Source organism: Octopus sinensis, linkage group LG20, assembly GCF_006345805.1.
Source record: "Octopus sinensis linkage group LG20, ASM634580v1, whole genome shotgun sequence".
Classification (NCBI taxonomy): domain Eukaryota; kingdom Metazoa; phylum Mollusca; class Cephalopoda; order Octopoda; family Octopodidae; genus Octopus; species Octopus sinensis.
In genome coordinates, this window is record NC_043016.1 from 23,298,732 (window position 1) to 23,312,687 (window position 13,956).

Consider the following 13,956-nt stretch of genomic DNA (forward strand, 5'->3'; position numbering starts at 1 on the left):
ATCACATTACAGACAAACTTACAGTGTCAGCAACAGCAGTTATCAGCATATCAAGTTATTGCTTATTCTTATGGAAGGTGAAGGCATTTTTATTCAGCTGGAGGATGAAGGCTGATGACAGTACCACCTGATTGGCACTAGTGCCAGTGGAACGTTAAAAGCACATCAGAGTGTGGGGTGTAACCAGCCCACTTATGAGTATCCCTCATTCATTGGACAATAAACCTTGCTTGCAAAGACCTATTGAGGCAAGTGAAATCAAAGGTGATGTCTAATGTTGTCAAGACCTTGGATAAAATCCAGGGGGAGTACCAGGCTTATCTACTGTCATGAAGTTGAAGGAAGCCAAGTTCAAACATCTCCTGTAGACATGATACTGGCAGGCATCACAAAATGGTTTGGGTTCTTCCTAGAAGACCTGGAGTACCAGCTGGCCATTACCTTCCCCCTCAAGTTTCACCTGTTCTGGCTGGAGCAGAATAATAACAGCTAGGTTAGCAGAGTAATGAACACCATGGAGACCATTGTAGAGATAGCTATAATGGAGACCAATGAGGAGAGCAGCACCACCAGCAATAAAGATGAAGATGATTTCTTCAGGAACATCACTCGGTTCTGGGAGAGCAGAAGCCACAGGTCACTGAAATCCAAGGTGCAGAATTTGGTGAAGACCTGGCTAGAGGCCATCTTGAAGGCGGTCCTGACTGAAGTTGCCTTTTTTTGGGTGAGCAGGTCTTGATTGACCTGTTTACCAAGTATAACACTGCAATCCCAGCCAGTGCTGCAGATGATAACTCTGAGAGGCTGGTGTTTATGAAAGGCAACCAGCATCATATCAAGGTGATGGAGAATGCTCAGCTAGATTAGTACACCTTAATCATCAGCAGATCTTGGCATGATACCTATACTATACTATACCTTTTTGATTCATTTAATACTTTTTGTACAGTAAATAAGGTGTATATTGACCAAAAAGCTAATGTTTAATTTCATTTGTTCATTTCAATATTTACTCTTTTACTTGTTTCAGTCATTTGACTGTGGCCATGCTGGAGCACCGCCTTTAGTCGAGCAAATCGACCCCGGGACTTATTCTTTGTAAGCCCAGTACTTATTCTATCGGTCTCTTTTGTCGAACTGCTAAGTGACGGGGACGTAAACACACCAGCATCGGTTGTCAAGCAATGCTAGGGGGACAAACACAGACACACAAACACACACATATATATATATATATATATACACATATATACGACAGGCTTCTTTCAGTTTCCGTCTACCAAATCCACTCACAAGGCATTGGTCGGCCCTGGGCTATAGCAGAAGACACTTGCCCAAGATGCCATGCAGTGGGACTGAACCCGGAACCATGAGGTTGGTTAGCAAGCTACTTACCACACAGCCACTCCTGCGCCTATTTGCGTACACCTTGATCATCATCTGATCTTGGCATACTGTATCTTTTTGGAAAGCTCTATGTCTAAGCTACATGAAAATTTCAGTTCTCTATGTCTGTTTTTAGGGGTTTTAGAGCCAAAAAACCCAAACTGAAACTAAACTCATATGACAGAAGTTAGTGGCTATCATTTTGCCTTCATGTTATCTTCTATTCTTCTTCTTGTACTTTAAGTGTATGCTCTGACACTTTGTCACTGCCATCTTTTGTTTCTATTTTCAGCTCCACCTGATTTACTTCCACTCACCCACAAGTAATATAGGATAATTTGCATCTTCTCCACTACAACAAATCTCTTCCTTTCCCTCCAATCATTCTTTAACCTTTTAATATCTCACATGAAGTCAACTCCTTGTCTACTGTACTTCTCTGTCAAGGGAGCTCTTTGGTCATGTGAATTACATGGCAATCTTACTAGTGCTTTTTTACCACCAAAAGCACCCAGTATACTCTGTGAATTGGTTGACATTAGAAAGAGCATTTGGCTGCTATTTTTAGTGTGGGAGTGTTCAGTCTTGCTGGAAATAAAACTCCACATCTTCAAAGTCTCAATTGTTGCAACAAGACCAAGTGAAATAAGAATTTCAAAAATTAAGCATCCAAATCTATTTTTATATATACACCTGTATGTGTGTGTGTGTGTGTGTGTGTGTGAGTGTGTGTATGTATAGACACAGGCTCTGTGGTTGCTTCCCAACCACACGGTTCTGGGTTCAGTCCACTGCATGGCGCCTAGGACAAGTGTCTTCTGCTATAGCCTTGGGCCAACCGAAGCTTTGTGAATGGATTTGGTAGAAGGAAACTGAAAGAAGCCTGTCATATATATTAGGTTGTCTGGAAAGCTCTGAGTGTTTTTCATATGCAAAATAGGATATAAATAATTGACCTTTCAATAAATTTTATTCAATGAAATAATTTCCATTATTATCAATGACATTTGCCCATCTGTCAGACAGTTTAAATATTCCATCAGCATGAAATTTGACTTGTTTTAAAGAAAAAAAGTAATCTAGATGCATTTTGACTCCATCTACATCATTGAATGTTTTTCCTTGCAATGAGTTCTGTAGAGACAAAAACAAGTTGTAGTCAGATGGCACAATATCAGGAGAATATAGTGGTTGGAGTAAGAGATCACAGCCAAGTTCATGTAACTTTATTCGGATTGCCAAAGACACACGTGGTCAAGTATTGTTTTATATTGTATATCTGTGTGTGTGTGTGTATGTGTGTCTCCTAATCCTGACATACGAGGGGCGTTCAATAAGTAATGCTCCTGACCCACTTCCAATAGCAGTAGAGCAACGACACTTGGCACAGTTATTAGTCTTTTCCTACATAGGAACTACCCAGAGTTATGCATTTCTCCCATCGTTTGATACAGCTGTGGAGACCGTTTTTGTAGAAGGCTCCATTTCACACTTGACTCAGTTCAAACACCTGTAAATCAGAAACCACAATTAATTCAGAGCTGTAATTCGCCACTTAATCTATAGAGGTATAAATAAGTGCACATGCAAAATTTCAGCTAGATCAAACAACTGCAAGTGGGTCAGGGGCATTACTTATTGAACGCCCCTCGTAACATTGTAGTTGTAAACGAGGACCACTGTCATGCAAGTGGTGTCATTTGTTTATGATCTTCTCTGCAAGCATGTCCAGTCTTAGGGGAATATTTCTTTGCCTGGAAACACGCAACACGAAAAATATTTGGTTGTAGAAAACCTGCCTCAGTGAATTCTGTCTGATCCAGGCATACATGGGACAGAGGACATTAAAATGATGATGATGGTGATGATGACAGCGTTGGTGTTGGTAGTGGTGGTGGTGGTAACAATGATGATGGCGATGACACAAATGTGGGATAGATTGAAAGATAGCTTAAACATGTTTGTAACATTTATCGTAGTTCTGAAACTGGACGTAATGAATGTTACCAGGAGATATACTAAATGAAATAAACATTATGATTGTATGCTTAAGAGTTTTTACTTTGCAATCATGTGTCATCTAAGGTGGCAAGCTGGCAGAAACGTTAGCACGCTGGGCGAAATGCTTAGTAGTATTTCATCTGCCGCTACGTTCTGAGTTCAAATTCCGCTGAGGTCGACTTTGCCTTTCATCCTTTCAGGGTCAATAAATTAAGTACCAGTTGCGCTCTGGGGTAGATGTAATCGACTTAATCCGTTTGTCTGTCCTTGTTTGTCTCCTCTATGTTTAGCCCCTTGTGGGCAATAAATAAATAAGAATCATGTGCTCATCTATGCTCAGACCCACTGTGTGGGGCCTTGGGTAATTGTCTTCTATTATAGTCGCAAGTTGATAACCTTGTGAGGGGAAACTGTGCAGAAGCCCATACTGTGTGTGTGTATGTGTTTGTGCATGTGTGTATGAGCGTGCATGCACTTATATGTGTGTATATATGCATGTTTGTGTGTGTGTGGGTGTATAAGTGCACATATATGTATGTATGTATGTATGTGTATGTGTTTGTGTTTCATCGATGTGCTAACTGATAAACCTGTGTTTTCAAATAATAAAAAAAATACCTTGTGTATTATTTATTCTACCTGAATTATGCAGACACTCCCTTGTCAGTTTTACAGAAAATGCATTGAACCAGAAATTAGAGCAATGAAATCCCTTAGCTAAAATGCTATTATTCACCAAAATAAAAATAACTGAATAAACACAGATTCATATATATATTTATATATATATATATATATATATATATATATATATATATATATATATATATAATATATATATATATATATATATATATATATGTATGTATGTATGTATGTATGTATGTATATAACACACACACATATAAAATCCAGAATGAAACATGCACCATGCTCTGGGATGGTTAACCCCTTTGTTACCATATTTCTCTTGAAATCTACTGCCTTTGTTTTAGTTAACTTTGAAAATGCTAAAGAATTTAGCAACAACTTGGTCATAATCAAGCTGGTTTTGAGAACATAAATCACTATGAGAAAGTTTTAATTTAGATCACTTTAACCCTTGTGTTATCGTGTTTCCATTGAAATATATAAAATAATAATAATAATAATAATGAAATTATTATATACAGTGCTCAGGTGCACCACAACTTGTCAAAAGTGCATATAAATCATATGCAGGAAAGTGAACAGTGTATGAGTCAGATACATGCTTGTGTGTGTATAGAGGGGAGAAAATCAGGTGTAGTGTTGGCGAATCTCAGGAAGCATGGAACTTTTGAAGGATGCAGTGCTCCGACAACTAATAACAGATGCTGGCAGTTTGTTCCATGCTTCAGCAACACTTAGCATGAAAAGAATGTTTCCGAAAGTCATGGGAGCTGTGCTGTTTTCTGACTTTGTAAACATGTCCACGGGTGTTAGACAGGTGGAGTTTGAAAAGGTGCTCAGAGTTATTGTTAGTAAGATGGTTAATAATTTTATGGGTGTCTGCCAAGTCAGCTGCCAGACTTCAGAGTTTTAATGTATCCATGCCCAGGGAAGTAAGGCATTCAGAATATGGCAAATGCCTGATGGAGGGTATTCTCTTGGTTGCTCATCGCTGAACGGTTTCCAGACGATTAATATCCTGGGCAAGATAGGGGTTCTAGACTGGTGATACAAATTCCAGGTGAGGCTGCACCATAGCTATATGAAGCCTCAGATAGATAGCCGGAGAGCGGCTCACAAAGGACTTGGTAAGTGATGCCAAGACACCTTCAGCCTTCTTGGCAATTTTAGCAATGTGTTTTGTCCAATGCAAATCGCTGTCGACAATAATACCCACTATCATTGCTTCAACTAATTTTGAAAAGCATGAACAATATTTTGTAAAATAGCTTTGTTTGGAAGATAAATTAGCATGAAATTTTGATGGGAAATTTTAATTTAGATCACTATAAAATAAGAAGGTTGTAACATAAAGCCAAAGGCAATGGTTTCAGGTGAGTTGGTATCAAAAGGTTTAAGCACCGATGTGTTAGCAGCCATGTTTATTGTTCAACAGTGCAAAGTAATTTATGACTGAACATCTTGATTGAAAATGAAAACCTGAGGTTAAAACCTTGTAAGTCGGAAACAAGAAACAGTTGTGCTTATTGTGCAATATCACAATACAACAAATTTATAGGGAAAAGGATGTTGCCGACTGAATTGGTTTTCAGTATATGACTAATCTCTATATATATAAAGCTGAAGTTGTCTGTGTGTGGCAGGTTTAAGGTGGTGAGCTGGCAGAAATGTTAGCACGCCGGGCGAAATGCGTAGCCGTATTTCGTCTGCCGTTACGTTCTGAGTTCAATTTCCGCCGAGGTCGACTTTGCCTTTCATCCTTTTGGGGTCGATTAAATAAGTACCAGTTATGCACTGGGGTCGATATAATCGACTTAATCTGTTTGTCTCTCCTTGTTTTCCTCTCTGTGTTTATCCCCTTGTGGGTAGTAAAGAAATAGGTTTGGTAGCCTTCAACTAGCACTATCTCCTCTGAGACCCTGTGGGACAAGTTAACCAAAATTGAGAGTAGAAGGCTTGGACCATGTTAACACCAAAAATTATTTACATCAAAAAGGTACTTTTTTTCTATGAAAATCCCTATTTTTTAATGATTTTTTTACTGCTGTGTCACCATTTTTCGGTGTATTTCAACCAGAAAAATGTTCACTTAAAGAGAATAACAAGCTACATAATGCAAAATTTTTACTTTTCAAATATTCCAATTCTAAAGGGTTGAAAAGAAAACAAGCCCGAGCAACACTGGGCTATACTGCTTGTATATTAATATTATTGAATACACAAACACACTTGAAGAGGGAGACCGAGGATGACATGTTGATGTCCTAAGGATAGACACTAGTCTCTGGGAGACACAGGACATGGCAGCAATGATGGGGGACAAAGACCACTGGAGAGACTTGTCCATGGATCTTGGGAATTTTACCCACCCTAGATAGAAAGATATTTCATTTATTGACTGGCTCCCTTCTCTCATACTATTATCTCAATTCGGGTATAAATCCATCCCCTTGGGGTTTGTGGTCTTGCAAGTTGCACAGCAACATTACTGGTGCTGGTGCTATGTCAAAAGTACCCAGTGTACACTGTAAAGTGATTGGCATTAGGAAGGGTATTCGGCCATAGAATCCATGCTAAAGTGGAAACTGGGGTATGATGCAGTCCTTTGGCCCATTGACTCCTGTCAAGTCATCCAACCCGTGTCAACATAGATATTGAAAGATGGGTGGTGGTGGTGGCAGTGGCAGTGGCAGTGGTCGTGGTGATGGTGGTGATGGTGATGATGGTGGTGGTGGTGATGATGATGATGTTGATGTTGCTATTGTTGTTGTTAATTGACTCCAAAAAAAATGTGAAAAGTAAACAGATTTTGGTGGCATTTGAACACAGAACGTAATGGGGTGTAAATAAAAGTACTAATGTACTGTGCAAATACTAGTCAAGTGAGTGATAATGTATTCGATGTGGTGAACATAAAAATATTAGAATTAATTAAATACGAAGAAAGGAAAAAAATAGATATACTGTATCCATTTGAGTACAATAGACTCTTGAATAGAATGTCTTCCCCCTAACTTCTAGCTTAAAGTCAGCAATGTATTTTGTCTGTTTACATAGTGCAACTTATAAGTGTGGGGAATGAAAATGTTTTCACATCAGGCAATCCTCAAAATTTATACATTTTAGATTTGCACGTCCCGAGATTTTGAAAGACTGAGGTGTATGAAATTTCAACAGAGAAATCTTGAGCAATGCCTGTATGTGCATATACATACATACATACATACATACATACATATATATATATATATATATATATATATATACACACACACACACATGCAGGCATGCATACATACATACATACATACATACATACATACATACATACATACATACATACATACATACATACATACATACGTGAAGGCAAATGGCTCAGTGGTTAGAATGTTGAACTTACGATTGTGAGGTTGTGAGTTTGAATCCCAGACCAGGCTGCGTGTTGTGTTCTTGAGCAAGACACTTTATTTCACATTGCTCCAGTTCACTCAGCTGTAGAAATGAGTTGCAACGTTACAGGTACCAAGCTGTAATGGCCTTTGCCTTTCCCTTGGTGGTATGGAGAGGAGAGGCCGGTATGCATGGGTGACTGCTGGTCTTCCATAAACAACCTTGCCCGGACTTGTGCCTGGGAGGGTAACTTTTTAGGTGCAATCCTATGGTCAGTCATGACTGAAGGGGGTCTCAAAAAATATATATGTGTGTGTGTGTGTATATATATATATATTATATATATATATATATATATATATTTTTAAACTTCTGTGTCACAATTTTTCGGTGTATTTCAACCAGAAAAATGTTCACTTAAAGAGAATAACAAGCTACATAATGCAAAATTTTTACTTTTCAAAAATTCCAACTCTAAAGGGTTGGATCCAGTTCTTGACTGAAGATTGAAGGCTTCGAATGTCCCGTCTGTGTTTTCTGTATCGTCTTCTAAATGTTTTATGTTCTTGTCCCAGTTTGTATTTTTCTACATATAATATATATAGCGGCGTCCATACCCTCTTTGGCCTTGTATGTAAGTACATATTCCTTTAAATTTGGTATGACTCTATAACACTGTCTCTCTCTCCTACATTTCTCTGCCTTTCACACTTTGCACTCTACTTTGATCTGTCTCTTTCTCTCTCTCTCTCTCTCTCTCTCTCTACTTCTCCTCCTTTTCTTTTTTCTTGCCTCTGATTCTTTGGTCTCCTCTTCCCCCACTCTCTCACATTTCTCTGTCTTTCTCACTTTGCACCTCACTGATTCTGTCGCCAAGCCAATCCTTGGCACGCTCTCTTTCTTCTCCCCTCTTTAATTCCTTCTTTCTCTCTCTTCTCCCCCCTTTGGTGTCTTCGTCCCTCTTTTTCTCTCTCTCTTTCTCTCTCTCTTTGATTCCTTTGCCCCCGTTTTTTTCCTCTCTCTTCTCCTCTCATGTGACCGCTGGTCAACCAGCCTTTCGGCTTCTAACCAGCACCACGAGAACATCGTTGTCTTCGTCTGCCGAAAAAGGCATTTTTTTCCAAATACGCCAGCTAAACTAAGTTGTACTGTCTATAGTCATAAGACACCCGCTGTTTTTGTCCTGTTATTACTATTATTGTTTTTTGTATTTATATTCGCGTGGCATCGTCCGTATACATTCGATCCTTTTTCCAAGATATTTAATGCTCGTAGCTTAGTTTTTCCTTTGGGGCTGGCTGGATTGGAGCGATCTCAAGATTAACCAGCCGAAATTGCAAGTATGATTCGGTTCTTGACTGAAGATTGAAGGCTTCGAATGTCCCGTCCATGTTTTCTGTATCGTCTTCTAAATGTTTTACATTCTTGTCCCAGTTTGTATTTTTCTACATATAATATATATATATATATATATATATATTATATATATATATATATATATATAATATATATGTATATATATATATATAAAATTTTCAGAATGAGATAAAAATCCAAGGCTGTGAAAGATTTCAGAACATTTATAATTAAGTCTTACAGCTGTTTCAGGATATTTTATATATCCCTTCATTGGAGACGGTGTGAGAAAATGGTTAAGCAACAGTTATTCTAGAATTATATAAAATATCCCGGATATATAAAATATCCTGGAAACAGCCGTAAGACCTATTTATAAATGTTCTGTAATTTTTAACACCCTTGGATTTTTATCTCATTCTGTTAATTTTTTTACATATACACATGCTGACCTACGTTGGACTCCTCATTCGCATAATCATCGAACCTGGAGCTTAACTACAGTCTGTCTACATAGCACTTACTCAGCATTACTTGACACCTTTGGGTCTTATTGACACCATTACCTCTCATAACATATATATATATATATGCTTTCAGTACAAATGTTTTTTTATACGGCGCTGAATTTACAATCCTGTAAATAATAATGATGGTATTTTTATATAAGCCTAAAGCTTATGGCGATCACCATGCAATGACTAAGGAAAATAGTCTAATAATGGGGCATATAAGCTCTCATATATATATATATATATATATTCTTTTACTCTTTTACTCTTTTACTTGTTTCAGTCATTTGACTGCGGCCATGTTGGAGCACCACCTTTTAGTCGAGCAACTCGACCCCGGGACTTATTCTTTTGTAAGCCCAGTACTTATTCTATCGGTCCCTTTTGCCGAACCGCTAAGTTACGGGGACGTAAACACACCAGCATCGGTTGTCAAGCAATGCTAGGGGGACAAACACAGACACACAAACATATACACATACACATACATATATATACATATGTATGACGGGCTTCTTTCAATTTCCGTCTACCAAATCCACTCACAAGGCTTTGGTCAGCCCGAGGCTATAGTAGAAGACACTTGCCCAAGGTGCCACGCAGTGGGACTGAACAAGGAACCATGCGGTTGGTAAACAAGCTACTTACCACACAGCCACTCCTACACCTATATATATATAATATATATATAATATATATATATATATATATATATATTATATATATATATATATGTATATATATATTTATATATATATATATGTATATAAGAAGATGTAGTTATGGGTGTTACATTGAGGAGGTAAAATTACTACGCATAAGCTCCATCATCGATTATGTAGTCCCTTTGTTAAAGATTATAAAAGGGGCATTGTGAAGGGGAAATTTCACTGTTACTTTGAATAAAGAACAGTTGATTATATAGAAGTTTCGTCTCCTGTTCAAAGTGTATTTGTCACTATTTTAAAGACAATGGGTTGTTTGTTGAGGAAAAATTTGGCTGTTATATTAGACAACCATCACTGCCTCACACTGTCTGCTGTAAAGATAGCAGAGAGGATGGGGAATTGTTATGTGAGTAAAGTCGAGTCACCGCAGTGCATTGCCTCCCTTTGATTGTTCCTTTTTTACATTGCTGTTATTTATTCCTTGATCAAGAAGATCTATTATGAAATGCATTCCATTCATGACCACCCCATCCTTTACTTGCTTGTTGGGAACCCAGGGCTGCTTTATCCAGCGTATCCTTTTTTTTTCTGTGTAAGACAGTAAAGCTTCACTTGACAGACAGGTGGCTGTTATTTCTTGCAGGTCGAGACAACTAACAATATAGACACCCTCATTTCTTCTATGTTGAGGCACCAAGTGTGACATTCCTCCCGTCATTTAATCTGTCAGTTGTTGAACGATGCATATTGAGTGTTATGCTTGAAATGCTAAATATTTTAATGTATGTTTTATGCTTTGGTTGGTAAATCCAACAATAACAACAAACTTGCCAACATCAACAACAACAACATGAGCAACAGCAACTGAAACTTGTTAAACTGGGTGGGATACAATACCCCCCCGTCAGTGAGTGAATCATATCAACACAATACAATTAAGTTAGGTTTTTTTAGCTAATATACGCATTTGTGCATGTATGTTTGTGTGTGTGTGTGTGTGTATATGTATGTATATATATATATATATATATATATATATGTATATGTAGGTCCCGGGTTGAGTCGGGGTTAACCACAGTAAATAAGGTACTCAATACATAGCAGAGTAAATTAATTTATTTTATAGAAGGAGCTTCTACAGGACTAGAACTGTTTCATTCAAAAGATGATTTCTTTTGAATGAAACAGTTCTAGTCCTGTAGAAGCTCCTTCTATAAAATAAATATATATATGTATATATATATATATATTGAAATATATATATATACACACACACACACACACATATATATATATATATATATACACACACACGCATATATATATATATTTACACACACACACATATACACATATAAAAATAGATAGAAAAATCGAAAAATTGATATGATAAAAAGATGATACAGTTAAAATTTTTCAATGTTTTTGACACACACACACACACACACACACACACATGCGCACACACACACATGCGTACACAAAAACAAACTAGCAGACAGACAGAAATGAATTATTTTACGGACATTTATTTTTTTTCAAACTGATGACTGTTCTGGTCCAGGTACTGCTGCTAACTTGAAGCAATGTAATTGCTAACATCAAAAAAACATTTCTTTTTTTGGTATTAATACACATTCTCATTCAATAGTTGGCCTCATTTCACTGACTGCTCCAATTTTGTGCTGTAAACTTTATCCTTTAAGTATCGCTACAAAAGAAAATCTTGTAGACTGAAATCTGGTGAATGCAAGAGACAGTCTACTGAACCTCCTTGTCTAAACCAACTGTTTGGGAAAATCTCATCAAGGTTGGACCCTTACATTACTCTAGTAGTGTGGACGTGTTCAATCTTACTGGAAACAAAACTCCACATCTTCAAAGTATTGAATTCTTGGCATGACAAATTGTTGCAGCAAGCCCAAGTGAAATAAGAATTTCAAAATTAAGCGTCCATCACAATTTGAAGCACCATCGTTGGAATAGTTACATTCCAAGAATAGTCCATACTCTCAATGAAGATGATCCAGACTAATGGGTAAGGTTTTTGTGAGGGGTGCTTGACAAGATGTGCAGAAGCAGCACACATTCCAATAGAGGTTCTATGGAGTGATGAGGATACGTTGAAATTAAATGGCTCAATTAACCACCAAAAACTGCAGACCTGAGAATTTACCAGGAGTTTCAGTATGGTGTGGTTTATCATCAAAGGATTAACTGGACCATTTTTTTTATGGTTCTGAGACTGGTCTCTTCACTTCCAAAATTAAATAGAATCTACAGACAGAATTTGATTTCAGAAACAAACCTCTTAACCACAGAGCCATACTTGGGTTACTTATGTATGCATACATACATGTACGTATGTATGTATGTATGTATGTATGTATGTATGTATGTATGTATGTATGTATGTATGTATGTATATACGTATGTATGCACGCACGCATGCATGCATGCATGTATGTATGTACGTACGTACACATGCATGCATGTACGTACGCATGCACACACGCATGCATGCATGTATGTACATATGTATGTATTCATGTATGAATGTATGTATGCATGCATAAATGTATGTATGTTTGTATGTATGTGTGTGTCTATATTAGTATGTATGAATGTTTGTATGTATGCATGTGTGTGCATTAAATCTTGCTTATACTGTATGTGTGTGTGTGTGTTACACTGATTCTCTATGTACACAGAAGATGAACATGGCCCTTCATTCATGAACTCTTTCCACTATCATTCAACTTGTATATATTTGAGACCATGTGTAAAGGTATATAAAGTTACAGTTTCGTTCTATGAATTCATTGTACCATGTTTCTTTATCAAATGACTTATTACAGCCTTCTGAACAGAGTCACCATTAGATGGCTTCACAGTGAGAACGGCACCATCTAAAATGGTAACCCCTCGTTCCTGAATATCACCGTTGTACTGTTTTTGAAGCACTGCATTCACTGTCACACCCTGGCATTGTGGCCACACAATGCTTATCTTGGCCCACTTTTTCTGGTGTCAGTCTATTACTGCTTGGTCACATGCCTATCTATCTACCATGTCAGTGTTCCAAGGTGCATCATCACATGTAAGCATCCCTTGGACACTTCCAGCCACTGGACACCAAGTTCTGTCAAATACACATTGACCTGGTTGGTCCTTGGCCGGTCAGTTGCAGATCTACTTATATATTGACCTGCTTCAATTGCTTCTCCAGATGGCCTGAAGCCATCTCTCTTGTGGACATTTCCATGACCAGAGCACTCATCTCCAGGTGGATATCTTGCTTCAGAGCACCCTCTAGAATTACCACTGACCATGGATGCCAATTTGAAGCTTGTCTGTTCCGTGAGCTTTCGAGATTGCTCGGAGTTCAGCACATCCACACCATATGATACCATCCCATCGCCAGCTAATTTAGGCAGCTGCTGTTAGGGAAGATAACTGCACCTACATATTTATTTCACCAGTTAATATTCATAAGATTATGATCTCTGGGCAGCCAACATCATGGAATAATAATTTATTTGGTAAGTACCAATGGATTAGTTAAATCCATATATCATGCATTAAATTGGAAGGCCTGCTGGCAACACGCTGCTCCTCTAAATGGAAACCTTACTTGTCGTGGTATTGTGGCATGAAGCAAAGCAGGCCGTGCTGTCAAATCAAGAAAACACATAGTAAATGATCCACAAGCATTTAAGCATACTGAGTCCTCAGCTTGTTCCATTTGCTAAAAGGTTTGCAAGGCCCCAAGAGACACGTGATTACCGCTTTATTTTAATGATCCCTCATTTGTTGTTCGAGACGAGAGAATCCATCATTAATCCACATGCATACAATTTCTTTCTTTCTTTCTTTCTTTCTTTCTTTCTTTCTTTCTTTCTTTCTTTCTTTCTTTCTTTCTTTCTTTCTTTCTTTCTTTCTTTCTTTCTTTCTTTCTTTCTTTCTTTCTTTCTTTCTTCCTTCCTTCC

The 13,956-nt window shown here is 37.7% G+C and overlaps 1 protein-coding gene across 1 annotated transcript in view; it reads left to right on the forward strand.

Annotated features, from left to right (window-relative positions):
- Positions 1-514: 514 nt before the first annotated feature.
- Positions 515-13,956, forward strand: part of LOC115222494 (dynein assembly factor 6, axonemal) — a 62,264-nt gene continuing 48,822 nt past the window's right edge. Inside the window, exon 1 of the mRNA XM_036511617.1 lies at positions 515-724. Within this exon, the coding sequence (XP_036367510.1) occupies positions 515-724 (210 nt within the window). The remainder of the gene's footprint in view (positions 725-13,956) is intronic.